General features: G+C 53.4%; 2 protein-coding genes across 3 annotated transcripts in view; one reads left to right on the forward strand and one right to left on the reverse strand.

Moving 5' to 3' along the window:
* The first annotated feature begins 8,851 nt into the window (after positions 1–8,851).
* Prxl2b (peroxiredoxin like 2B) lies at positions 8,852–11,609 on the forward strand. Of its 2 annotated transcripts, XM_008852654.2 has the most exons (8): positions 8,852–8,923; positions 8,957–9,050; positions 9,298–9,502; positions 9,821–9,872; positions 10,445–10,508; positions 10,605–10,680; positions 10,924–11,042; positions 11,438–11,609. In XM_008852654.2, exons 2-8 carry the CDS (start codon positions 8,991–8,993, stop codon positions 11,462–11,464), a joined length of 603 nt encoding a protein of 200 aa, XP_008850876.1. In that variant the 5' UTR covers positions 8,852–8,923; positions 8,957–8,990; the 3' UTR covers positions 11,465–11,609. The 2 variants fall into 2 exon arrangements, with proteins under 2 accessions (XP_008850876.1, XP_008850875.1); XM_008852653.2 differs by having other exon boundaries at positions 8,852–9,050.
* A 1,039-nt stretch (positions 11,610–12,648) lies between these two features.
* Mmel1 (membrane metalloendopeptidase like 1) overlaps positions 12,649–25,887 on the reverse strand; it is a 32,359-nt gene continuing 19,120 nt past the window's right edge. The window contains exons 9-23 of the mRNA XM_008852655.2: positions 25,282–25,416; positions 25,116–25,205; positions 18,734–18,870; positions 18,279–18,372; positions 17,251–17,379; positions 16,638–16,736; positions 16,166–16,249; positions 15,709–15,812; positions 15,340–15,398; positions 14,853–14,972; positions 14,187–14,320; positions 14,009–14,074; positions 13,466–13,561; positions 13,077–13,153; positions 12,649–12,975 (exon numbers count right to left, since the gene is read on the reverse strand). Of these exons, the coding sequence (XP_008850877.1) occupies positions 12,876–12,975; positions 13,077–13,153; positions 13,466–13,561; positions 14,009–14,074; positions 14,187–14,320; positions 14,853–14,972; positions 15,340–15,398; positions 15,709–15,812; positions 16,166–16,249; positions 16,638–16,736; positions 17,251–17,379; positions 18,279–18,372; positions 18,734–18,870; positions 25,116–25,205; positions 25,282–25,416 (1,524 nt within the window). The 3' untranslated portion in view covers positions 12,649–12,875. The remainder of the gene's footprint in view (positions 12,976–13,076; positions 13,154–13,465; positions 13,562–14,008; positions 14,075–14,186; positions 14,321–14,852; positions 14,973–15,339; positions 15,399–15,708; positions 15,813–16,165; positions 16,250–16,637; positions 16,737–17,250; positions 17,380–18,278; positions 18,373–18,733; positions 18,871–25,115; positions 25,206–25,281; positions 25,417–25,887) is intronic.

The following is a 25,887-nucleotide window of genomic DNA, read 5'->3' on the forward strand; positions in this document are numbered from 1 at the left end:
AAAACCAGAGTAAGCATGTGGTTAAGTGAGTTGACAGTACCATTTCACCACCTGCCTTATAGACCGAATTATTCTAGTCTGTGGGCACAGACCAGTGCACCAGAGCCTCTGTCTTACACTTCAGCTGGTTACTGCTCGTCTTTCCCGCCAGTGCAAGGAGAGCCTGGCTTAGCCACGGCGGGGGGGGGGGGGGCACCATGTCTCTGTCTTCCACCTGCACCTGTACTGCCCACAGGGAACTCTGAGGGCTGCTGCATCGATGTCCCAGGTGCCCACCAGGTGCATCCCTCCTTGACCAGGATCTACCACTACCAGGAGGCCCATGCCTCTCCCTCCTGCTGGTGTCTGTGCGGAGAGCGCCATAGAGCTTTGGGGTTCACAGGGGCCCTTGGCTGTGTCCCAGATGGAAGTCCCTCCCTACTTCTGCCAGGACCTCTAACCCTGGACCCCAGAGCTGCATGTGGTGCTGTTGAGGACATGCTATAGGCTCCCTACCAACAGGCTCCCTCCCTGGCATCTGCTGTCCCTGGAACACACTATCCTAGCCCTGCACACCCCACCCAAGTCTGCTAAGGCCTCTAAGGAACTGCCCTGGAAATGGGCCAGGGGTAAGGTGTGGCACATGGTAGCTAGTAACAGGATGTTGGGGGAGGGCTGTGGAGTAGTGGAGGGCACCTAATCCTAGGTGGGTGGAGGAGTGAAAGTAACAAGGTTCAGCCAGGCCCTGCAGGAGTGGTCAGGTCAGGGATCACTCCAGTGGAGCTTGTATAGTCCCATAGCTGGAGGTCAGGGTGTCAGCAGGCCAAGTCTGAGGGCCAGGAGTCTATACGACTCAGAGAGGGGAGGGAAGGAGCACACAGGGCTGGAGGTGAGACCCTCAGGGGTACAGCTATGGGTTCAGGTCCCTCAGTCCATCCCACTATTCCTCCTGGAGCGTCCCCACAAGCAGCCCCGAGATCAAGGCCAGCATGGTTTACATAGCTAGTTCCAGGCCATCTGGGGCTGCAGGGAGACCCTGTTTCAGAAAACAAAACATAATAAAAACAAACAAAACAAATCCTGGTTGACTAAATATCATAGTTTTTTTCTTGTACGTGTATATGTGTGGGAATGAATGTGTCTGCATGTGTGCTCCCGTGTGTGCGTGCTTGTGGAGGTCTGACGTTGATATTGTGTTGTGCTCATCAATCACTCTCTATGCACTGAGGTGGGGAGGTCTCTTGATAAACCCAGAACTCACCACTGTTGGCTGGTCTGGCCGTCCAGCTTGCCCCAGGCATCCTGTCTCTGCCTCTTGATCTCTGGGATTGCCGGCTCATTTTTCTGGGAGTTCTAGGGATCCAAATTCTAGGCCTCACGCTTGTGCAAATGGTTTGTCTACTGAGCCTTTTCCCCAGCCCGCAGATATTTTTTTGACTTTTTTTTCCCCAGAACAGTGTTTGGTTTACAGTAAAGTTAAACAGAAGGTGCTGTGTGTCAGACAGCTTTGGGTCACTGAAAATCTCCAAGGAAGCGGCTCAGCGGGGCAAGGGTTTATTTTGTCCGAGACTTCCCGAGGTTTCAGTTCTTGGTTGGCTGGTTCTGTTGCTGTGGGCCTGTTCCCGTTTGCTTTCTGTTACTGTGATAAAACACTGACCGAATGCAACTTGGGGGGTGAAAGGGTTTATTTGGTTTACAAGTGACAAACCATCATCAAGGGAAGCCAAGACAGGACCTAAAGGCAGGAATCCAGAGCTGACCCCTAAGCTGAGACCACAGAGGGACGCTGTTTTCCGTCTCACCTCCCCTGGCTCGCTCAGCTGTCTTGTACAGCCCAGGCCCACCCGCCCAGGGATGGCACTGCCCACAGTGGGCTGGGCCCTCCTATGTCAGTTAGTAATCAGGCAAATGCCTCAGGGACGTGGCCAAGGTTAATCAGATGGAGGTGTTTTTGCCAGTGAGAGTCCCTCCTCCCACGAGTGTGTAGTTTGATTTGATAAAAAGTAGTCCAGGGCCTGTGGAGCTGAGACAGAAGGCTGGTCACCTCACAGCCCCCAGGAAGGAGGGTGAGGGAGGGCCGGGGAAGAAGACACATCCTTCAAGAGCTCATCCGGAGGCCTATTTTCTCCAGCCAGGTCCTGCCTCTTACTTTCCACCTCTGCCATGAAATCCTGACTCTCCTATGGGCTCACTTGACTAGATCGGAGCCCTCATCATCCAATCACTCCTCACCTGCTCCACCTGCTGGAGACCAAGACATTAACATGTGAACATGGAAGTGGGGGAGCTTCAGGACATAGAAACACCTCCATGCTTACTCTACACTTGATTTTTAACGTCCCAGAGGCAAGATGGCCACCATGCCCTTAGGAAAATATAGGCAGCATCTTGTGGTTCACCTGTAGGTGAGGAGCAGGACCCTAATGGGACACCACGCCCTCCTTCCAGCTTCCCTGTGATTGGCTCTCTGAGACCCAAAGAGGCACCTACAGGTGTCTGTCTCCTGGGATTCCTTGAGGTGGGACACCTGATGCCCTTTATGGTGAAGGATCACTTCCTGTGGGGACCAGGTGATGCTGGTCTGAGGGTGGGATGGCCCTAGGTTTGTATGTGACCAGCAGGTGGCGTGTGGATTTGGATGACCGTTCAGCAAGAGTTTGAGTGACCTGGTGCCTGCCTCCCCTATCCCTCCCCCTCCCCCTTGTCCCCAGCTCCTGCCTTGCATCTGGCTGGGCATCCAGCAGGGCTTATGGGATAAACGCTGAAGGATGTCTGGATATTCCACCTGGACCTCCCTTGTCCAGGATGGCCCAGAGCTGCCCAACCCTTTCTTCAGAATTCTGAGGGCGCTACCTGTCTTCCCAAGCTCCCTCCACCAGCCATGGAACATTCTGTGCTAGAAAGCTCCAAAATAGACAGACCCTAGACTTTGCCCCAGGGTAGCCCAGTTCTCAGCTGGCCTGACCCAATAGTCTCTCGACCCATCTCTTCCACTTCTCAGGCAATGACAGCCAGGACACCATGTGTGCTGACTGCCTGACAGGGACCTTCTCACCTGGAGGGACCCAGGAGACATGTCTACCATGGACCAAGTAGGTGACCTCGGGGGTCTTAAACTGTATCCGGGGAAAGGGCCGCTCTGTTTCCCTGGGAGATGGGCACTGACATCCGGCAGAAAGCAGCAGGTGAACCTGGGTAGCCTATAATCAGAAGCCCACATGGCGGACAGCAACATGGGCGAGCCTGGACCCCCAGAGACCAGGTGGTCGTAGCCAGAACGAAGCCTCTCCAGGCTGCCCTGTGACTGTGGGACCTGGGAGTCAGGGTTGTTGAGGCATTCTGAACTGGAGTTGGGGGAAGCTGGAAGATGCTGTTCTCATGGTGAGGACCTGCTCCACTTGAGTCAGGACCTCTGCACATGTGGGTCCCTCTCCCCAGACCTGACCTGCAAACTCTGGGTCTCTGAGGGTAGCCAGGTGTGTTCCTGGGTGGAACCTGGGGTGGTGGAGATGTGTCTTTTCTAGGGAAGGGCACAGGGACCCGTCCTTCCTGCCTCTGTCCCCATCGCCCTCTGTCTTCATGGGTATCATTTTAATCTCTGACTTTGGTGATTTTCCTCCTGTTTCTAGGTCAAACTCCTCTCTCTCTCTCTCTCCCTCTCTCTCTCTCTCTCTCTCTCTCTCCCCCCTTCATTTTTCTTTTTTCTTTCTCTTCATCTTTCTCTGTCTCCCCTAAACTGCTTGGAAACTGGGACAGGCGTGAGCCCCATCCCAGAGGTGCTTATCAGCTAACGTGACCCCAAGCTGCACAGACCCCAGGACCATCCTCTGGTTCTGAGGAGGCCTCAGGCCTGTGCAGTATTCAGCCTGCAGCCGTGCCCCCCACCACAGCCCATGATTCCTCTCTCGTAGGTGCCTGGCGTGGCTCAAGGAAGAAAGAGAACACGGGACCAGCAGCACGGACGCCTCCTGCTCCTTCTCCTGGGGATTCTACCTTCTTGTGGTCATCGTGTCGGTCCTTGTCCTTGTCACTGTGGCTGTCTTGATGTTCTCCAGGAGAAGAAGGCACACACGTGAGCAGTGTCCCATCCTGTCAGGGATCAGGCCCACAGCTTTGGCCCTAGGGTTCCTTGTGGGATTTTCTGGACCCCTGCATGCACAGCAGCTGCTGATGTTGGGGGACTTCCTGCTTTGCCCAGAGCCTGGGTGTTAGGTGTCCTCGGGGGGTCGGCACGGTGGGGCCCCTGGCTATGGAGCCTCTACCACCCCTGCCCACTCCTAAGCATGGGCCCCGGCTCCCATCTGCCTCTGGAGACTGTGGGGAACCCAGAGCAGTCTGTGTTCAGAAGGTTTAGTGGTGGCCTGGGTTGGACTCGTGGGGAGGTATGCGGGGGCCTGTTCTCTCCCCTGGTGGGCCTCCTGTGCGTCTTGACACACGTCCATGGCTCACTTCATCTTGTCTCAGAGAGGGTCAGGCTCTTGAGCAGGTCACACAGCCAGACCTAGAATGTGGGTTGCCCATTGCTGTGTGCCATGTCCCCTGGCCAGTCATTCTGGCCTCTCCTATGACCTGATATCTTTGTGTTACAGGTCCTGTGACCAAGGTGCTGGTCTCTCTCCAGGTATCATTGCTTGGGTGTTTGGTGGGGGGAGGAGGTCTCAGCAGTTTGGGGGCCCCTACTTCACGGTCTGTAGCTGAGCTTTACAGGAAAATGGCCCCAAGAACTATGCATGCCTTGTTTGGTGTCTGAGAGCCTGAATGTTACCCTGAATTTCTCTAGCAGGGGAAGAGACAGGAGAACCCTGTCAGGTTTCCAGTTACTGAGGTCACCATTGTGGCCGAGGAGGAGACAGCCCTCAACTGCTGACCAGCAGGCTGGCGACCAGACATCTAGGATGGCCCTGTCTGGGAGCTGTGGCACATCTGGGTAGTCGTCTTGGACTGTTCCAGCCTCACACAGCTGCAGAGATGGGATCAAGGCTCAGGTTCTAGGAGTCGGTGCATGCTGTTCCCACCATCCAACAGGGTACAGATGCCTCCTGGTTGGCTCCCATAGCCCCCTCCTTTCAAACCCTGGGAGATGGTGACTAAAACCTCAAGGATGCAATGACAGCCATTCCTGGCTGGGTTTCATACTGCCTGTTCTGGACGTGTTGAGCCTCAGCCTGTTTGTCTTGAGGACAGACTTGGGAACACTGACTATCTCCTGGGGCTGGGGCTGTACCTGTTGGATGTGAATGTGGCATTAGGGGAGTTTTTGATACTGGGGCTAGAACCCCAGACCTTGCACATGCCAGTCAAGTGTTATACTGCCCAGTTGCTTCCAAACCCCTTTACTTTTGTTTTGACTGAGGGTCTTATAAAGTTGCCCAGGCTGGCTCTGGACTCATTCTGCATCTCTGGCAAGCCTTGAACTTGTGGTCTTTCTACCTCAGCCTCCAAATAACTATGATTACTGATGTGGAACACCAAGACCCGGTCAAAGTGATTTTCTTTTTTGCTTTTTTGGTGTGCAGGTATGTATGTGTGTGTGTGTGAGCAGTTGCCTATGTGTATGTGTGTGTGCATGCACAGATGAAAGTATATTTGCGTGTGTGTTCATGTGTGGATACGTGTCTGTGTGCAGATACGTGGGTGTTTGTGTTTGTATTTGTGTGAGTGCTGTTGTATAACAATATCCTCTGAGATAAAACCTTCCATCTTGGAGGGAAGCTAGATAAACAACAGGATGTCTAAAGGGAGATAAATAATAGGATGTTTTTGAGGGGAGGTGGAACAGTCCATCCTCCAGCAACACCCATTAAGCTCAGGAAGTCAACAACAGTGTTTGAGGGAGTCCCTGAAACTGACTGGGTTCACTAGGCCCCTTCCTCTCTAAGCATATCGTCTAAGGACTGCTAGGAGACATTGTCAGAGCAAGAGGCTCAGACCAACTGTGCTTCCTGGAAAGGACACTCTCCAACCTCTTAAGCTGCCTGTAGGTTGTGCAGTGCCCCAGATTTCCTGCTTTCATGATCCGTCACCTAGGCCGGGGTGGGTTTTGGTGCTGCAGCTGTCTTTGAGTCATTTCTGATCCTGTCAGTAACCCCTCACTCAAACTCCTGTACATAATAACCTCAATAACACTCATTGGTTCACCAAGTTGGACGTTGATGGTGTCCTTGCTTTGGTCTGCCATTGATTCCCTATCTGGGGTGAGTAGACATTTGTTCAGGACTTCCCAGGAATAGTGTCACACAATGTGTGTGTGTGTGTGTGTGTGTGTGTGTGTGTGTGTGTTGGTGCCTGTGCACATGTGTGCATGCGGAGGCCAGGGTTCATCCTGTGGTGTTGCTCCATAGGACCTGTCCATCCGGTTTACTTATTTTATTTTATTTATTTTTTGGTCTTTTTGAAACAGGGTCTCCCTCTAGCCCCAGCTGTCCTGGAACTCACTATGTAGACCAGGCTGGCCTTGAACTCACAGAGATCCACCTGCCTCTGCCTCCCCAGTGCTGGGATTAAAGGCGTGTGCACCATGCCGGGCCTTATTTATTTTGTGTGTATGTGCATATTGCCTGCATGTGTGTACGTGCACTCCTGTTGTATAATGCCTGTGGAGGACGGAAGAGGGCGTCGGATCCCCTAGAACTGGAGTTACAGTTGTTAGATGCCATGTGGGTGCTAGGATTTGTACTCCGGTCTTGTGCAAGAACAGCCAGTGCTCTTAACCTCTGAGCCATCTCTCCAGCCCCCCATCTAGTCTTTTGAGAATAGACTGGGGCTCCCAATGCAGCTAGACTAGCCTGCTAGGTGTCCCAGGAATCCTCCTGTCTCTGCTTCTCCAGTGCTGGCATAAAACGCATAAACTAATCACACTCAGAATTCGCACGTAGATTTCAGAGTTGAACCTGGGTCCTTGTGTTTTTATGAAAGCACTTTACCAACTGAGCCATCTCCCCAGCCCTGGAATGGTTCTCTCAATTGCAACTGTGTTATGTTTTTTCCTACTTTTCACAGGAAATATATTTGTGATATGCTTTGTCCCTACGTAGATACCTGTGTCCATCAATGTTGGTCTGAATGTAATTGCCATGTGGCTGCTACAGGGTGATGATACTCCTGTGTCACTTGGTGAGGGACACCCAGTGGCAGGAGGAGCATGTAATTTTTAGTAAGATTGACATCTGGAGCCTTACCCAGATTGACCGCTAGAGAGAGTCAATACCTAGATACAGGAAATAGTGGCCAGAAATGTTCAATTTGTCTGTGGCCCAACCAACCCAGGTTAACTGTCTTCAACTCAGTTATCCCAGGGCCCGTGCCCGTCAGTCAGGATTGGACCTGTATCCCAGAGGCTGGGAAACGATTTATACCAAGCCTGCCTAGGAGCTTTCCCCCATGAGCGTCCTTCTGCCTGATCAACTCTGGGCCTCTTGCAGGTGGCACTGTGTGGAGTGGGGTCAGGGGCTGCCCATGGGGATCTGTGACAAGCCTGCTTTTCAGTGGTGGTTACTTCCACTTCCCTCTGTGATGATAGTCAAGAATATGCCACTCCAATTTTGCTACTGTAGCATAAAAACATCAATTCAACCACTTTTTTGTTTTAAAGAATTTGAGGGGGCTGGAGAGGTGGCTCAGCGGCTAAGAGCACTGACTGCTTTTGCAGAGGACCCAGGTTCAAATTCCAACACCCACATGGTGGCTAACAGCCACCCATAACTCCAGTCTGATGCCACCTTCTGACCTCCTCGGGCATTGCATGACATGGGTGCACTGTCATGTATTCATACACAAAATAAAAATACAAATAAAATATTAAAAAGAGAAGGTGTCACAGAGCTTGGTTCTCAAGTCTAGGGGCGCACACCTTTAATCTCAGCGCTTGGGAGGCAGAGGCAGGTGAATCTCTGAGTTGGAGACCAGCCTGGTCTGCATAGTAAGTTCCAGGCCAGATGGGGCTACAGGGAGACTCTGTCTCAAAAGGATCAAAAATAAAAACATGTAAATAAAAATATTTTTTAAAAAGTTGAAGGGGGGGCTAGAAAGATGACTCTGCAGTTAAGAACACTGGCTGTTCTTGCAGAAGACCCAGGTTCGAATCCCACCACCCACATGGCACCTAACAACTGTCCATAACTCCGGTTCCAGGGGATCCGACAGCCTCTTCTGACCTCCCAGGGCATTGCACGACACGGGTGCACTTACCTACATGCAGGCAACACACACACACACACACACACACACACATAAAATAAAAGTAATTAAAAAATGTTTTTTAGTCTTTTTAATACAAGGTCTCCCTGTAGCCACAGCTGGCCTGGATTCGCTAATGGAGACCAAGCTGGGCTGGAACTCACAGAGATCCACCTGCCTCTGCATCCCAAGTGCTAGGATTAAAGGCGTGTAACGCCACCACGACCGGCTAATAAAAATACTTTAAAAAGTTGACAAGGACTCGGCAGGCAGCAAACTGTAGTTTATGAGGAAAGACAATCCAGGCGCGTGACCTGTCTCGAAAACGGGACACTCTAGGGATCTTCAAGCAAGAAGCCAGACCTCGTGGGAAGGCCAGTCCGTCGCCGCCTGCTGTGAATGGACTGTGCTGATATGGACTTGCTAGGACAGGCCCCCTGGCCAGGCGGAGACTCCAGCCTGCCCTCATCGCTCCACACAGTGGAGACGCGTGTGCTCAGGCCTCGGTTTCCACCCTGGATGCGATGCAGCCATGCACCAAGCCACCCGCGCTGCACCGGAAGACCCAGAGGGCCCGCCCTAGCGCAGTGTGCGCAGGCCCGTCAAGCTCCGCCGGCCGCGTCCGCGACCAATGGGCTCACGCATATGCAAGAACCTGGTTTCTTCCGAGCCTCAAAGGGGCGGTGGACGGGCTGTGGGCGGGCCCGTGGGCGGGGCGATGAGGCGGCTGGACCGCGTAGCGGCTCCTGCAGGGGTCCGGTACCGGGAGGCCGGCTCTCCTGCAGGGGTCCGGTACCGGGAGGCCGGAGCCGGAGCCGAGGGTCACCGCGGCAACCATGAGCGCGGACCTTGGCCGCGTGGGTGCATGTGTCCTGAAGCATGCAGTGACCGGGGAGGTAAGGCCAGGCGGGGGCAGGGCGGAGGACGCGTCCCAGCACCTGCCCCGACGCCGCGGCAACTCACCCGGGCTGGGGGCGAAAGCCCTGGGGGCTCCGGTGGGCGCGCACGCCGCGCGTGGGGTGCAGCTGGTGGCGCGCCGTTTGGGGGGCCAGCGAGGCATGGAGCACTAGGCTCAGGGGCGCATGGGGCTGAGGGGCCTCGGGCATGGTGAGCCCACGTCACCTGGACCCCTCTGCCCTCCAGGCTGTGGAGCTACGGAGCCTGTGGCAGGAGCAGGCGTGTGTGGTGGCCGGGCTGCGGCGCTTCGGCTGCATGGTGTGCCGCTGGATCGCCAAGGACCTCAGTAACCTCCGGGGCCTCCTGGACCGGCACGGCGTGCGCCTGGTGGGCGTGGGGCCTGAGGCCCTGGGCCTGCAGGAGTTCCTGGATGGTGGTTACTTCTCGGGAGGTGCGACCCCTCTCCCGGACTCAAAGCCTTGGGTGGCCCTCTCGGCCCAGCCCTGGTCTTTGTCCAGGCCCAGCCAGGACATACATACTCCTCTGTCAGTACCATTATCTCCTCCTGGCGTCCCTGTCTCCAGGCTGTGCACTGGCCCGGCCTAGACCTAGCGACAAAGTCCCTGTGAGCCCTGCGCTTCTGGTCTGAACTCACCCTTCCTCGGCCCTCCCTGCTTGGGCGGGTTGAGCTGGAGACTGAGCGGAGACGGGGGCAGGCAGCAGAATGTAGGAGGGGACATGGACACATACCTGTGGCTTTCCTTTCTAGAACTCTACCTGGATGAGAGCAAGCAGTTCTATAAGGAGCTGGGTTTCAAGCGGTAAGGGGGACTGTGTGGGGGCATGGGACCCGGGGAGGGGCAGAGGAGTGACCATTGCTGTAAGATTGGCTTTCTACCTTCTGCTTAGTCTGCCTCAAGGCTTTTTGTGGCAAGGGCGGCTTCGGCCAGCCCTTTGCCATCTTTTCTTGTGTGCTGGTCTCTAGAACAAGCTCAGGCCTATGCTCAGCAGGCTGTGGTTCTAGACAGAGGAGGGACTTTGGAACCCTGTGCCTCGGTCAGGGCCCATGTTAGCCTTCGGCCCTCTGTTGCCGCAGGCTGGCTGCCATGATTGGCAGTACCAGCTGAGCCAGATCGCTGGGCACACCCAGCCTGGAGCCCAGTCCCCACACTCTACCACCTCCCCAGGCCAGCTGTACTCAGCCTGGAGGCTCTGAGGCTTCAGTAACTGTTCCCAGTTGGGGTGGTTGCTGATTTGCCTGCCTGTTTCTGAGCCCTTGGTGAGATGTGTGGGTAGGGCAGGCCTGATCTATGTATCTCATGGACCCTGGGGACAGGTGTTGGTGTTTGTGCCTCACATAGAGTCTGGCCCAGGGACCCCCATGTCTTTGCAGGTACAACAGTTTGAGCATCCTGCCAGCTGCCTTGGGAAAGCCTGTGCGTGATGTCGCCGCCAAGGTTTGTGGTGCCCAAGGTCATATGGAATTAGGGCATGATGGGAATCTCTAGGGACTTCCCTCTCGAACTGACTGGGTCCTGTTCCTGTCTTTCCAGGCCAAGGCTGTTGGCATCCAGGGAAACCTGTCTGGGGACCTGCTTCAGAGTGGAGGACTGCTGGTGGTCAGCAAGGGTGGGTCAGGGCAGGACTGAGGGCCACACCTCGCTAGACACTTGGTGGTTCATGTCTTCATAGCTCCTGCCTTCTGGTCCCAAGTGTCAGCTGGGCAGGGTAGGGACTGTGGGCAGACCAGCTCCTAGTCTTGGTACCTGGTTGGGGCACAGGGCTGCCTGACTTGGTGGGTGGACTACCCTCTTCCCCTCTTGGCACATGGGTGCAAAATACAAGCACCCTGACTGCCTGCTTGCTCTACAGGTGGTGACAAAGTACTGCTACACTTTATTCAGAAGTCCCCGGGCGATTATGTTCCTCAGGAGAACATCCTACAGGCCCTGGGCATCTCTGCTGAGGTCTGTTCCAGCAAGCCACCCCAGGTGAGCTCTCCCACCCGCAGGTATACACAACTCCTTTTGGGCCAGTCTCTTGGAATTTATGTTATTGGTGTGTGTGTGTATTGGCAGCCCCAGGATGTAGATCTATGGCCCTGCTTGTAGAGGGGGATGGAGGGGGAGTGAGGCCAGTGGGCAGGCACAGCAGGGGTTCCCCGAGATGGTGGGCTGCAGGGCAGAGAGAAGGCTGGGGTATGTTCTAGACGTCTCTATCAGGTATTAGTGTGGTTCTTGTGCCCAACCTCCTGTGCTCTACATGGAAGGCAATAGCCCAAGAGTCAGGCTGATTCCTGTGCCTGGCACAGTGGGTGGTAGGCCCCTGCTGTTCTTGGCCCCTGAGGACTATGGCCAGCCTGACAGAGCCCCTCTACCCCTTGCAGTGTGACGAAGAAGTGTGTGGAAGGTGATGTCTGCAGCCTCTGAAGACCTAGAGGCCTCTGCTACGCTGGGTGTGCCGAGTAGGAAGAAGCCTTATGGCGCTCCTGAGGCAGGACACTTGAGCCCTTGCCTCATCCTTGGGCAACAGTGAGCCATTAAACCAAGCTCTGGGCAGCGAGTGTCTTCACTGACTCCATATCCTGCATCCTCTGAGGCTCCTGCCATACTCAGCTGTTGGGCCCTCCAGGTGGAAGGGCTGTCGTCAAGGTCCCATCTTCAGGATCTGATTGTGGTGTGTGAGGGAGGGACAGTCATATCTTTTCCTTCCAAGGTGACATAACACCCCAGCCCACTCTGAGGACAGAGAGGCAACTGAGGATGCGGAGAGGAGAGTTTGGTAGGGCTCTGGTTCTAGACCCCATCAGAGCCCAGCCTGGAGGAGTAGGATGGGGTGTCTGCTTGTGTCTGGTGCTAGGGCTTAGGAGTTGGAGGCTGGAGGGGGCTGGTTGGTTTTTCAGGGAGGAGATGACAGATGGAGACCGAGGAATCGGTTCCTGAGTCAGAGACCACTTGCTGACCTGAGAGTGGTTGGGCCGCCCTAGGAGAGCCTGGGTCAGTCTGAGCATGTCAGTTTCCCCAGGTCTGCTTTCTCCAGGGTCGTAAAAGGTCCAGAGCAGAACTCCAGACTCTCTACCATTTCAGGCTTCTCTCAAAGGCTCTGTCCTCCAGGTGGGCTCTGATGACCAGCTTAGCACTTCCCTAGACCAAATCAGGGTGACCACAGTGTCCTCCTTGATGTCCCCCCTCCCCAGTGACCACCTGTAAAGATGCCTTAGGTGATGCCTAGATGCCTTTGCTATCTAGCCCACCTCTGGCTTTTGATCCCACTTGTTACTCCTTAGGTCTCCAGGTCCCTCTGTCAGGTAATAACATGAATCAGTTCCCCCCTGCCCCTCAAACTGTGGTCCCTGATGGTGGCCCCTGGGAGCATCCAGGTCTCTTTAGAGTTCCTAGCACCATGATCCTGGGAGGCTGGTCAGGAGCCTTGTTTCCCCATCAGCTGTAACTCCCACTGGCTGCAGTTTACCCAGGCGCTGCCCCCTGAGCACCCAGCTGGTTCCTATATAAACAAGGCAGTGTCTTCTTTGAAGCATTTACTTAGCTCAAGTCTGAAGCTTGACATTTAGCCACACGCTTTGGAGAGGGTGGAAGACAGTTGACAGCACCTCCAGGGCCGCTGACTCTCACGTGCCTGAAGGAGCACAGGGCCAGGCACCACGCATCACAGGTGTGGGTAGGTGTTGCACTCCAGGCTGGCGCAGAAGGCTGGGTGTCGGCCGCTGTGGCCTTCAGGCAAAGACCTGCATCTCTGCTGGCTGCACCTTTCACAAAGCCTCCAGTTGGTGGGTGGGTGGGGGCTGCAGCATGGCTGAGGCTTGGCTACCAGACACGGCATCGCTTCTTGGGGTGCATGGGGGTGCCTCGTGGGCAGTGAAATGTCTCAGAGAAGGCGGCCAGGTTCTGAAGTGAGCCCAGTACCCTGTGGACCAGCAAGTCCAGAGTAGTCAGTCTGAGATGGGGGAAGGGAGAGCCCCGGGCAGGGGTGGGGCATGTATGCTTGCTTGCGGCAGGTGTACTTACCTGTACTTCAGAGGGCTGTGGACGTCAGTCTTGATGGACTGGACTGCGAATTCAGGCCTGTAAGACCCACACCACACCTGGAGGCATGTGAGGTGCTTAGCTACTGACGTGAGGGCTGGGGCAGGGCCCCTTGCAGCAGGGAGTCCCCACCAGCCCAAGCTGCTACTTCTAGAGTGAGGATCAGGAGGCTAGCAGGTTCCGCCCCTCCCTCAGATCCGCTGCCTCCTCCCTAACTGGCTCCCACTCCTCAGCTCCAGCTCCTCCTTCAGGAAGCCTACCAGGCACACAGGTTTCGGTTCTGGTGTGTGGCCAGCTCAACAGTGCCTTTGGAGGTGCCATATAGTGGGCTCTACAAAGCTGTAAGAGTGAGGACCAGGAGTGGGGGTTACCTGAGCATAGTTAACGAAGAAAAGCTGGGCATAGGTCAACTCCAGTCCTGGCAGCCGCTGATCCTTGCCACCTTCAGCCAGCCACTGTAGATAAGCCTGCAAGAACCAAATGGGAGCTGGGCCTAGCCAGGTCTCCAGAGATCCCCACGTAGAATGGAGGTCTGGCTTCAGGACCTCCTCACCAGCTTAGGGCCCCTGTTAATTCCTCAGCAGCCTTCTGAAGGCCTATCCAGCAGGGCTCTGTGGGTCCTGCGGCCAGATAGCTGCTACTTAGAGCCCACCCTGAATGGGTTCCTGGTGTCCTGTGCTCTCCATTCCCAAGGCTGTATGGGCTGCTGAGGCCCATGGATATGCCATCTCTACCCCATCTGCTCACTAGGAAACAAGTGCTTTCCACACTAGCTCAGGGGTGGGGCACAGGTGAAGATGGCCATGGGATCTGGGGCTCTTCTACCTCCCCAGTCCAGGTGCCCAGTGTAGGCACTGCCTTGCCATACTGACCCTCCCCCCGAGTCCCTCCCTGAGGGTCCTGCTTGAACCCACCTTGTATGCCTGCTGCACTCCACCATTGTCTGCAATATTCTCTCCGAGGGTGGTGAGTCCATTCACCTGCACAGAAGAGACAGGACGGGGAGCAGCCCTGCCCTGGACCCCACCCCCCTCTTGTCCCATGGGGCTGGATGTAGATGCAGGGTCACTGTAGTGCTGGCGACATGCTCACATTGTGGTGGTCAGCCAGGTCCCAGGAGAAGTTGTTGTACTGGTGGATCATACACTCCGACTGCTCTCGGAAGTGCTGAGCAGAGAAGTTACTCCACCAGTCCAGCATATTACCGTTCTTATCGAAGTTCCGACCTGGGTGGGGGCAGAGGACAGGCAGGCTGTCTTTAAGGCCCCTGCTCTCACTGCACCCTTGTCCCCATATAGCAAGGCCAGTTCAGAGCCCGGCTTCTTAGGTTATCTCCCGCAGCCAGAGCCAGCATCTGTAGTTCAGGGTTTCTGAGCACACGGCACCACACTGTTAAGGAGGGCTTCCACACCACCCCTCCTCTCTTGAAGTTAGGGTCTCCAGTCTCATATTCAAATTACCTAAGTCCAGGTGTGGGAACACATGGTCTTAGGGGTGCTGGCCTGTCCTCAGAAGGTGCCCCTGGCTTAGCCACAGGGGGAAGCCAGCCATGGCATCATAGATGGTATCTAGCCCTAAGAACCAGTCAGGGCAGCCCCTCCCAGGAATGGAGAGAGAGACCAGGTAGAGCCCGTGATGGACCTAAGCCATGAAGAGGTTGAATGGATGACCCCAGGCTGCTCAGTGGAGATGGGAGGGTACGTGTATGTGGCTTGCTCATACGGCTGTGTTTGGGGTCCCCTGTATGCCCCCCTTTACCACTGTCATCAAAGCCGTGTGTGATCTCGTGCCCAATCACCATCCCGATGCCCCCAAAGTTCAAGGCCTGTGGCTGATCCTTGCTGAAGAAGGGTGGCTGGAGGATTCCGGCAGGGAACACTGTCCCCAACAGGGTGATAAAGATGAACTGAGTGGGTACTTCTGTGTGACAAGCTTAGGTGGACACCTCCCCTGGGCCTGCCATCTAATGCTGCAGCTTGGGAGGTGGAGGTTAGGACCTCTCCTTGCCCAGTGTACATAGAGAGATACAGGCTCAGAGGTGGAGATGGCAGAACTTGATGGAGGGTGCACACCTAGCTCCTTCCCACCCTTGTGCTGTCTCCTGAAAAATGCTCTCCACAGGCCCCTCTGTGTCACCCTCCCGACCTGCAAACCTAAGGTGGACCACATGAGACAAGACTAGCTCCCTCTCCCTTTCTGCCGAGGAGGGGCAGGGGGCTGCACTAGATGACCAAGGTGGGCATACCGATCTGGTTTCTGTTTGGGGAGTAGAATGCATTGACCACCGCAGCTCCGATGATCCAGCTGTGGTGAATACATTTGTCACTTAGAGTCCACATCTGCCTAGACCCTCCTTCTAAGGCCCTCTGCCCTGGCTGACCAGAGCCTGCCCTGAGGTGGTCTGTAGCATAACCAACCAGCCAGTGCAGGGTCCTGAGCCAAATCCAAGGTCTGGCTCCTCTCTGAGGCCCCCAAAGCAGAGTGCTGGGTGAGAGGACTCAAGTCTCGGGTCCTCTTCAGTTGGCATTGGGCCAACCCCAGACCAGCACGCACCCACCCCTGCCCAGTAGGTAGCCCCTTGCATTCCGGGTTGGCCATGCAGCACTCCACTCACAGATTCTGGTCCACCTTTTCCCGAAGCTTCTTGAGGCTCCTCTGGGCACTGGCCTTGAGGTTCTGAAGCCCATTCTCAAAGTACTGTACCTCTGAGAAGTTCAACTAGAAGAAGAATAGGATTGTCGTAGCTGGTGCTCAGGCTGAGTCCTCAGAGGACTGGGGAAGGACCTCAGGACTTGCCAGGCAGTGGGTAGGTGCCCTCAGGCTCCTGGAGCAGGTGGATGGGGGAAGGCACCCTGGCTCTGAACATCTAAGTGACTCTCAGAAAGTTTAGCTGCTCTGGGCCCAAGTTTCCCCATTTGTTAGCAGGATGAGGCTAGAGCCCCCCACCCCCACCGCCGCCGCCAGCGTGAGAGGGTGGCTGAGTTAGCAACTGAGAGGTCAGGAGGGTGTCTGACATGACTTCTGGGGATGGTTCAGGGCAGGGGCCAGGCAGAGCACTGAGGGACACACACGTTGGAATATTCTTCATCCAGGTGCCTGTTCTGATCATCTAAAATGTAGTCAGGGTAGCCGATCTGCTCCCGGATACTCATGGCCTGCACAGAGGAGGGGCTGCTGGTGCTACCCACAATGGGAGGGTCCCTCAACCCCACATGCTGGCTCTGTTCCCCTTGCTGTGTGGGTAAGGGAACTAGTAACATGACCCCCCCCCCCGCCACCGCCACCCATCGTTCAGAACAAGATGCCCAGATGGGGCTCTGTATGTGGATTACAGAAGTTGGGAGGGGGGCAGGATGGGGGAGTGAGCTGGAGGCTCAGTGGAGCTTGGAATGGTCCTGACCTCTGAGACTACAGTGCCCCCTTCTGTTTCCTGGGAATGTCCAAGGCATGGTACCTGTTCCAGCTTCCCTCCCATGGGGCTGCCTTTCCAGCAGGGTGTTCTGTGTTAGCTCCCATAGGGCTATCACACTGTGGCTTGCTCACCTTTTCCTGGGCCTTCTTTTTGGATTCCTCATCCATCCACTTGAGCTCATCCAGGGTATCCACAAACACGGACTTCACCTTGTCAATCAGTTCTCTGACCTAGCGCAGTGCAAAGCCTCATGTTCTGGGCTTGCTTATGGGACATGACCAGCACTTGGGGCCTGGTCCAGGATACCTCTAGAATAGGGCCAGGGCTGCCCTGACTCTGATCCCCTAGGAGAGGTGTGATATTGATGTGGGAATGACCATGCTGACTCAGGATTGGAGCCGCACAGGTGGGTAGAGGGCCTGCCCACTCTGGGCTCTAAACTTGCATAGTCTGTACCCTTCCCAGGGAGCTGACAGGGTCCAGGGCTAGGGCTCATGGTCAGAGGCACATGGGGTCAGGGTTTCTCTGGACCACCAGAGTAGGCACTGAGGTGAATGACTGTATGTCCCACCAGGAGTCAATGAGCTGTGTGTGTGGTGGTGATGGGCACACAGGCTGAACTGGCCTTGACTAGGAATCACAGGGTGGGGTTGTGAAAATGATCGCCTGATGTCCCTGCCAAGAGGCTGATCAAGGTAAATATGGGGTTTGCCACGGACAGAGCTCATTAGAAGGTGGACACACCACGTCCTTGCTGTCCTTGGAGAAGGCCTGCTTGATGTAGAGGGAGCCCACGGCGCTCTCCATGTTGCTGTTGACATAACTGATGCACTCCCGCCAGCGCACCTCCTCCACCGTCGTGCCGTACAGCACCTGGCATGTTTCTTTAGTCATTCACCCACTCGCTCATTCTACCCATGTGCCAATGTCTCCTTTCTTAGTCTGCTGGAGACCCCTGAGCTTGTGAGGCAAGGTTAGCAGATCTCTCCCACCATGGGCCTCATGGTGCCCAGAGGGAGACACGGGATGACCGACACTGGCCTCTGAATGCTAGCTGTGGATAGAGGACTGCTCTACTGTTTTGAGGAGGGTGGTCTTTACGCTGGGAGAGTTGGGGTCCCATTCAGACCCTGACCTCACCCCCACAACCTGGTGGTCTAGCTAGGCTCTGCCCCAAGGCACAGAGCTGGCACTTGCTCCAGGGAACACATCCACTTTGGCCACCAGCTCCCTGGGCCCTGGTTTCTCACCACTGAAATGAGAGTAAGAACACCTGCCTGTTGGTCCCTGGGGAGGCAAAGGCTCAAGAAGGCCGTATCTCCCACCAGACTTGGCCCTTGACCTTACGCCAGGCCAGAGAGAACGCTCCGTAGTATCTTGCCACTCCTTCCTGAGCTGTGGGTGACCTGCCTGTGAGGAGGGAAGCCTTTTCTCTGGTCCAGCCTCTTGTCTGCTCCTGCCTCTGTACTGGCCATTTCCCCACTGGACCTCTTGTGCTAGTCTCTTCATGCCTTGACGGTCCATGCCGCCTCCACAGAGCAGCTCCCTGCCCTCCTCCCTCCACTGGTCACACTTAGGTTCTGACAGCCCAGGTTTCTGTTTTCTCAGCTGCTGACTGTTGATGGCCCCAAGACGGCCCGTTTGCTTGGCTCCTGTCCTGACCCCCACTGATGGCAGCACATGGATCACAGCTTATGTTCAGCATTATAGACTGAATGGATAGAGGGCCTGGCCTGGCCTGGACAGGAGCCTTATCTGTAGGGCACACTCACCTTGCGGTAGCTCCCTCGTGCATTCTTGAATCTCTGGCTCAGGCTGCTGATGCGATCCAGCACCAGGCGCCAGACCAGGTAGTTCTGCAAGGTCCTGGAACAGGAAGCAGGGGTGGAATGGGACAGGTGAGTAGCTGTCTGCCAAGGGAGGGGCTCTGCTTAGCCAGCAGGTTCAACCCCATGCAGATTTTTAGGTGCTGGAGAGCTCTCCAAGAATCAGACTGTTTGCCCTGAATGCGTAATAGGACCCACATCATTAGGGTGAGGCTCCATGTACACCATGATTGAACCTCTGTGTCTCTCACACCTGAGGTTAAGTGCATAATAGGTCTTCTCTTGAGAGCAGGAAGTGTGTGTGTGTGTGTGTGTGTGTGTGTGTGTGTGCATGCGCTTGCACTGTGGGAGAGGGCAGGGACAAAGACACATAGATCCCATGGGACCTTCTCTTGCTTCACCTGGATGAGTAGACATCGATGATGTCCTCAAGGTTCTGCAGGTAGGGGATGCCGTAGACAACCACTTCCTCATCTGGCAGCAGGTCAATTTGGACAGAGGACAGCACACTTTGTATGAAGAGAGTCCAGTTAAAGCCCTGGAGGGAGGGAGAGATAGGTGACTCCTAGGGATCTAAGAAACACTGACCCCACTGAAGAACATTTGAAAAACAGGTGAGGAGGCACGGCCAGTGAGAATCAGGACAAAGAGCTGCAGAGACGGCTCCCTGGTTAACCCACTCTTGCAGAAGACCAGGGTTCAGTTTCCAGTACTACATGGTGGCTCCCAACTATCTTGAACTCCAGTTCCAGGGGATCCAATGCCCTCTTCTGGCCTCTGCAGGCACATACATACATGCAGGCGAAACACTCATATACATAATAGTAATAATTTTTAAAAACCAAAAAAAAAAAAAAAAATCAGGACAAAGTGATGTTTCCCCAGAGCTGGTAGGCAGTAAAACAGTTAAGAATGTGTGTGCGCAGTATGTTTGGAAATTTAAGTGTAGCTGGGAAAACTGCTGGAAAGACGTAATTTAGCAAAAATGATGAGGGCTGGAGAGATGGCTCGGTGGTTAGGAGCATGTACTGCTCCTGTAGGGACCAGGTCTCCATTCCAGCGCCACCACCGCCTGTAATTCCAGCTCCACCAGATCCAACACCCTCTTGGCCTGCACAGGCAACTGAACTCACATACACTTACTGCCCCCCCCATAAATAAATGTTTTTTAAATGATTTTTTAAAATTTATTTATTTTTATTTTATGTGTATGAGTGAATTGCCTGCATGTATGTAAGTGCACCCGTGTCGTGCAGTGCCCTCAGGACAGAAGAGGCCGTCAGATCCCCTGGAACTGGAGGTGTGGACAGTTGTTAGCTGCCATGTGGGTGCTGGGGTTCAAACCCAGGACTTCCGCAAGAACAACCAGTGCTCTTAACCATTGAGCCATCTCTCCATCCCCCTTTATTAATAATTAAAGAAGTAGAAAACATAGTCTTACAGATTACACAGCCTGAATATTTAGTTTTAAAAACATTTATTATTTTTATTTTACGTGTATGCGTGTATTGCCTGCATGTAGGTGTCATGCAACACCCAAGGAGGTCAGAAGAGGGTGTTCAATCCCCTGGGACTGGAATTATGGATAGTTGTTAGCTGCCATGTAGGTGCTAGGATTTGAACCTGGGTCTTCTGCAAGAGCAGTGTTCTTAACCGCTGAGCCATCTCTCCAGCCCTCTAATATTTAGCTTTTAAAGATGTGGTATTTCTGAGAATTGAATATTGGACCTCATGAATGCAAGGCAAACACTCTACCACTATGCTCTACCAGCCCCACACTAATTGTCAAATTCAATAAGCCTTCTATACTGTTAAGCTTAATTGGCGTACTCTACTTTAAAATTTTTTTAGATATGGTCTGTAATAAGGCTGGTGTTGAATTTCCTATGTAGCTTAGGAGGACCTTAAATTCCTTTTTAAAACTAAATATTTTTATTTATGCATAGGGTGTGTGTGTGTGTGTGTGTGTGTGTGTGTGTGTGTGTGTGTACACACAGATGCCAGAAGAGGGCATCAGATCCCCTGGACTTGAAGTTACAGGCATTTGTGAATCATCTGACATGGGCATTGAGAACTGGACTCTGGTCGTCTAAAAGAACAGGCTCTTAACTGCCATCTCTATTGCCTTGACCTTGACCCTTTGATTCTCCTGCTTGAACCTCCCAGATGCTGCAATTACAGATATATGCCACAACACCAGGTTTATGAGGTGCTAAGGATTGAATCCAAGACCTTGTGCATGTTAGGTAAGCACTCTACCAAGTGAGTTATGTCCCCCAGACCTATTTTAGTCTCACTGTAACCCCTGCCTGGCCACGTACTCAAACTGCCTGGGATTCTCCTGCTTCTGCCTCCTGGGTTCTGGGTGTGTGCCACCATGCCCAGCTGAATGAATATTTCTATTTGAAATATTTCCAACAAGGGAACTCTCACACCCATCTGGCTTCACTAATGTATTCTGTCTGCATTTAATAAAAACATATCTGATCTCACACAAACTTTCCAGAGAGGAGAAAAAGAGATCCCTTTTCAATTTGTTGGATGACGTCAAGAACAGCCTTACTACCAAGATAAGGAAATTACAAGAAAACAACAACCATTCTCATTAATGATTATGGATACAGAAATTCTAGGGAAAATACTAGAAAATAGGATTTGGATGGACCTACATAGAATGACAACTCATCACAGCCAAATTGTTTTCAAGAAGTGTGACTTGGCATCACATGTGGCAATGGAACCGATACACTTCACAGTGGTGACCGGATTGAGAAGGAAGCTGGCGTTATTTCAGTGGATGCAGAAGCGGCACTTAGGAGAGTTTGTAATCACTCCTGATAAAAACTCGGCAAACTCAAAATAGGAGAAGAGGTGCGTGTGATGATAAAGGAAATACACAAAACGACCACAGCCACAAAAATGAAAAATTTGCAGCAAACAGTGTTTGGTGGTGAAATGTTGCAGCCCCTTCTGATGTCAGGAAGGATACCAAGGTCTATAACTGTTACAGAAGCATCATGCTGAGTCTATCCAGTGAAATAAAGCAAGAAAATGAAATAAAACCAGCGAGGATTGGCAGAATATAAATACAATAGTTATTTTTCACAAATGGCCAGATTTATGTGCATAAAATCTGGAAATATCTGCAGATAAACCATTAGAAACAGTAATAACTGAGTAAAATTATTGTGTACAATGGTTATATTTCTATATGCTAGTGACAGTAAGTTAAAAAATGATGCCACACGCCGGGCGTGGTGGTGGCGTGCGCCTTTAATCCCAGCCCTCGGTAGTCAGAGGCAGGTGGATCTCTGCAAGATCGAGGCCGCCATGGTTCACATTGTGACTTCCAGGAGGGCTGTGACTAGGGAGACCCTGTCAAAAAACAATAACCCCCCCCCAAAATGATGCCATTTAAAAAAGTATTTTTTAAGTACCTAGGATTAAATCTAATAAGAGCTGTGGAAGACCTTGAGATAATAATAATAATAATAATAGTAATAATAATAATAATACAAAACTTGGACCTGAAGAGATGGCTCAGTGGTTAAGGACACTTGCTGCCCTTCCAGAGGACCAGAGTTCAATTTCTAGTACTCATGTTGGGCATCTCATAGCCACCTATAACTCCAGCTCCAGGAGATCTGATACCCTATTCTGGATTCCAAATACACTGCATTCACGTGTACGTACGTACACACAGACACACCTATACACATTCACACACATACTCATGATTAAAAAGAGAAGTATTAAAATACTACCAAACTCACAGAGAAAGCAGAGGAAACATAAATAGAGGCATGTACAAGCTCCTGGATTGGGAGACTCAGCACTGCTCAGTGCCAATGTCCCTCAAATTGACAGGGAGATTTCAAGCAATCCATCACAATTCCCGAAGGTGCTGTTGTGGAATTGACAAGGGAGTTTCAATTTGTGTGAGAAATTGAAGAGGACCTAGAATAGTCAAGACAACTTGGAAGGACAAAGTTGCCAGACTCGCTATATTGGGTATTAAGACTTATTTAGCAAACTGCAGTAATGGAGACGTGGATAGATGGGGACCAGCAAGCAGACCAGAGGGGAGTCCAGAAATGCACACACAGGTGCTCTCTCTCTCTCTCTCTCTCTCTCTCTCTCACACACACACACACACACACACAGACACAGACACAGACACAGACACACCCATGTACACACACACAGACTCACAAACACACACAAATACACACATAGACACAGACAGACACACAGACACATACACATATACACACAGATATAGACGCATACAGACACATAAACACACACAGACACACACAGACACACACATACACATAGACACACATACACAAAAAGGCATATGAACATTCACAGACATACACATGCACACATACCATACATACATTCACATACATCCACACAGATACACTTAGACACATACTTAACACCAAAGAGGACATGCAATACCAACAGTTAAGGGGTAGACTGTGAACAAGTGGTACTGGATTATGTGAAGTCCATAAGGAAGAGAGGAAGCTATTTCTATGTCTATCTGTGCACACAAAATCAACCAGATTTCCCAGACAATACTAAGAACACTAACCATAAAGAGAAGATGGCTATATCCATGATAAGTTGATAGGAAGACCCTGTTGGAAATGTAAGAACATGGGGCATTGTGGCACATGTCTTTAATCTGAGTGCTCAGGAGGCAGAGCAGGTGGATCTCAGTGAGTTTGAGGCCAGCCTGGTCTACACAGTGAACTCCAGGTCAGTTACAGTTATGCAGTGAGACCCTGTCTCAACAACAAAAACTGAATTACCAAGACTGAATAAAGCAGGAGTCCTAGGGGGAGAATCTGTATACATCACCTGACCAAGGGTGACCTCCAAAATAAAGACCTACAAAGATCAACAGGAAGGCAGACACTTTAGGAGAACTGATGACTTCAAGCGACTTGAACAGACACATCGCAAAGGTAATAACCACCTGCCGGTCAACATCAAGCAGCCCCGGACCCCGTGGCACCAGCTGAACCCAAATGAAAGGCCATCCACCTTGTGAGGGCTGGAGTGGAAGAGCTGGGTGCCCCCAAGCCCTGGCAAGGGTGTGTCCCATAGTGCAGTCTGGCAATGTGAATCTGTAAATGGCTTTGGGCAGAGAATGAGCAGGCCTCATCTACCACAGTTCACCACACAACTTAGCTCCTCAGCGCGAGGTGGCAAAGATGCACCATCTGCAGCAGGACAGGTGCCCGAGCATGCCAGGTGAGTGACACAACTCAGGGAAGTCCAGACTGACCACTTGGTTTACCAGAAGGCTCTGCTGGGCTGGGGTGATACTTGAGGCATGGATCATGAGGGCCGTGGCTGCTTTGAGGAAGAAGGCAGAGGCAGTGGGCTAGGGCGAAGGGCTTCTGAGTGTCAGGGATTAGAGAAGTCTGGGTGTGAGTAGTGTCTGGGTGGACACGCTCAGTTTGTGCAATTCTGAGCATCATAAACTGGACACATCAAGTCCTGGCTCCTCTGATGTTCCTGCCACCAGCTGTCCACAGAGACTCCAGGCCCCGTGAGGCCTCTTCCCCATGGTCCATATTTTACCCATTTGTAACTCTGTGGTTCTGCCTTTGAACTATGAAGAAACACACATGCTCCCTCCTGCACTGCCACTTGCTCCCACGCCACCATCCGGGCTGTGATGCAGCTTTCTGATGGCGCTCATGACCCATGTGCTGTGCTAACCCTGTCTCTCCTCTCTGGTCTCTCACACTTGCTGCTAGGACTCACCCCTGCTGATCACAGACAGAGATGGCAGCTCTTCCCAACCTTCCAACCTGGCCTTTCCCACTGGCCCCACTCCCTCCCTGAGCCTCGCCTCATCCTGAGTGTCACAGCCGCTTCCAGTTCCTCTCCAGATGGAATGTATGCTCCCTGAGGTGGACTTTGGTTTGTGCCTGGAGGGATCCCAGTCTGGAGTAGCACCAACCCTGCTGTCCTCTGTGGGCGAGGGAGCTTGGGGCTATGCTGCAGAATCACAGCTGGCCACTTCTGGGGACCGGCACCAAGGACAAAGCAGGGGCCTTCTGAAGCACCAGAGGTCAAGCTCAGGTTGGGGCTCTCCCACGGCTGTCCTCTTATACTTTGCAGCGCTATGGCTTCTATATTCTAGTCCGGAGGAAGGGGCTGCAGGACCAGTCATCCACCTCCGACCTGGGCTCCGTCCCACCTCTTCCCAGCTACATCCTGCCCTATGGAGGCGTGCTTGGCAGCAGGCCGCAAACCACAGGCTAGCTGCACAGGGATGGGCTGCGGGCTGAGAAAGTGCAGGGCTGGGGACAAAGCCCTGTCCTAGGTTGGGTTACCTTCTACTGTCCCCTCTATAATCCCAAGGTCATACCTGCCTGGCCCTTGGGGAGGGGAGGGCCTGAAGTTGCAACCATGAGAACTGCCATAGTCAGGGCGATGCAAAGCCACTGGGTCTGAACTGGACTCATGTCCTGAGGCCCTGTGTGGGAGTCTGTGGACCTCAGCAATCAGTAGCCCCTCTGGTCTTCCAGCCCTTCTAGACTGTACCTCACAGGTGAGGCGGAACGACTGTCCCAGGTCAGCAGGTGGCTGTCCTGCTGGGATTGGTTACCGTGTTCATTTTACTGTAAAGGCATCCTGCCTGGGCCCAGCCCTATGGTTTCTTCAGAGGCAAAAGTAGCTCTGTGGCTGGAATGGGTGCCAAGGTGGGTTGGGGCTGTGCCAGTGCCGTCTCCTGCATGTGTGCCTGGGCCTCACCTTCAGACCAAACTTGTCCTGGAGCTCCGACAGGTCCATCCTGTGATACAGGGCGGTGACATCATGCCTGTCTTCCTGGGGGACTGTGGCCTGTGTGGGAGCCAAGGGTCACATATGGTGGTGTCCAGCACCCAGGCCAAGCACCCCCTGGCTGGCCCCTCCTCACATTGGCCAGATGTGTCTCCAAATCCAGCACCTGCATCATGTCCTCCCGCACCAGGTCGTTGTCCTTGAGCAGCTTCAGGTCTTTCCGAAGCATGGTGGCGACTGTCATCATGAATTGCAGGTAGGCTTCCCGCACCTGGGCCAAAGGACGGTGGATGGAGCCTGGTGGCCTTGGCTGCCTTGGCCACCATGGAGTGTTCTGTGAGGGTGGGGTGGTATGTGACATGGAGTGGCCCCTTGGAAGCTGCTGCTCCAGCTTCCCTCACAGCCTCTGGCACAGGGAGCACAGAACAGAGCATGGGGACTGCCTGTGCCTGCCTAGTTGTCCCTTTTTGTCAGCGTGATCCTGCTTCTGGGACAGACTTGCAGGATGGTGTGTGTGTTCTATGGTTTGGGCCTACTCCACAAAACTCAGAATTGAACCACACGCCCTGGCCGTGACAGGCAGTTCATAACCAAGCTCTGACCCCAACTCCATTCCTTTTCACCAAGTGACCCATGCTCAGGCCTCTGTGGGTGGGGATGGTTTTTAGAGCTGTACGCCAGGCTGGCACCGAAAGGTGCTCAGTAGATCTTCAGCTATTGGTGCCAGGATGAGGCTGGGGCT

This window comes from Nannospalax galili, unplaced genomic scaffold (assembly GCF_000622305.1).
Source record: "Nannospalax galili isolate Female #2095 unplaced genomic scaffold, S.galili_v1.0 scaffold806, whole genome shotgun sequence".
NCBI lineage: Eukaryota > Metazoa > Chordata > Mammalia > Rodentia > Spalacidae > Nannospalax > Nannospalax galili.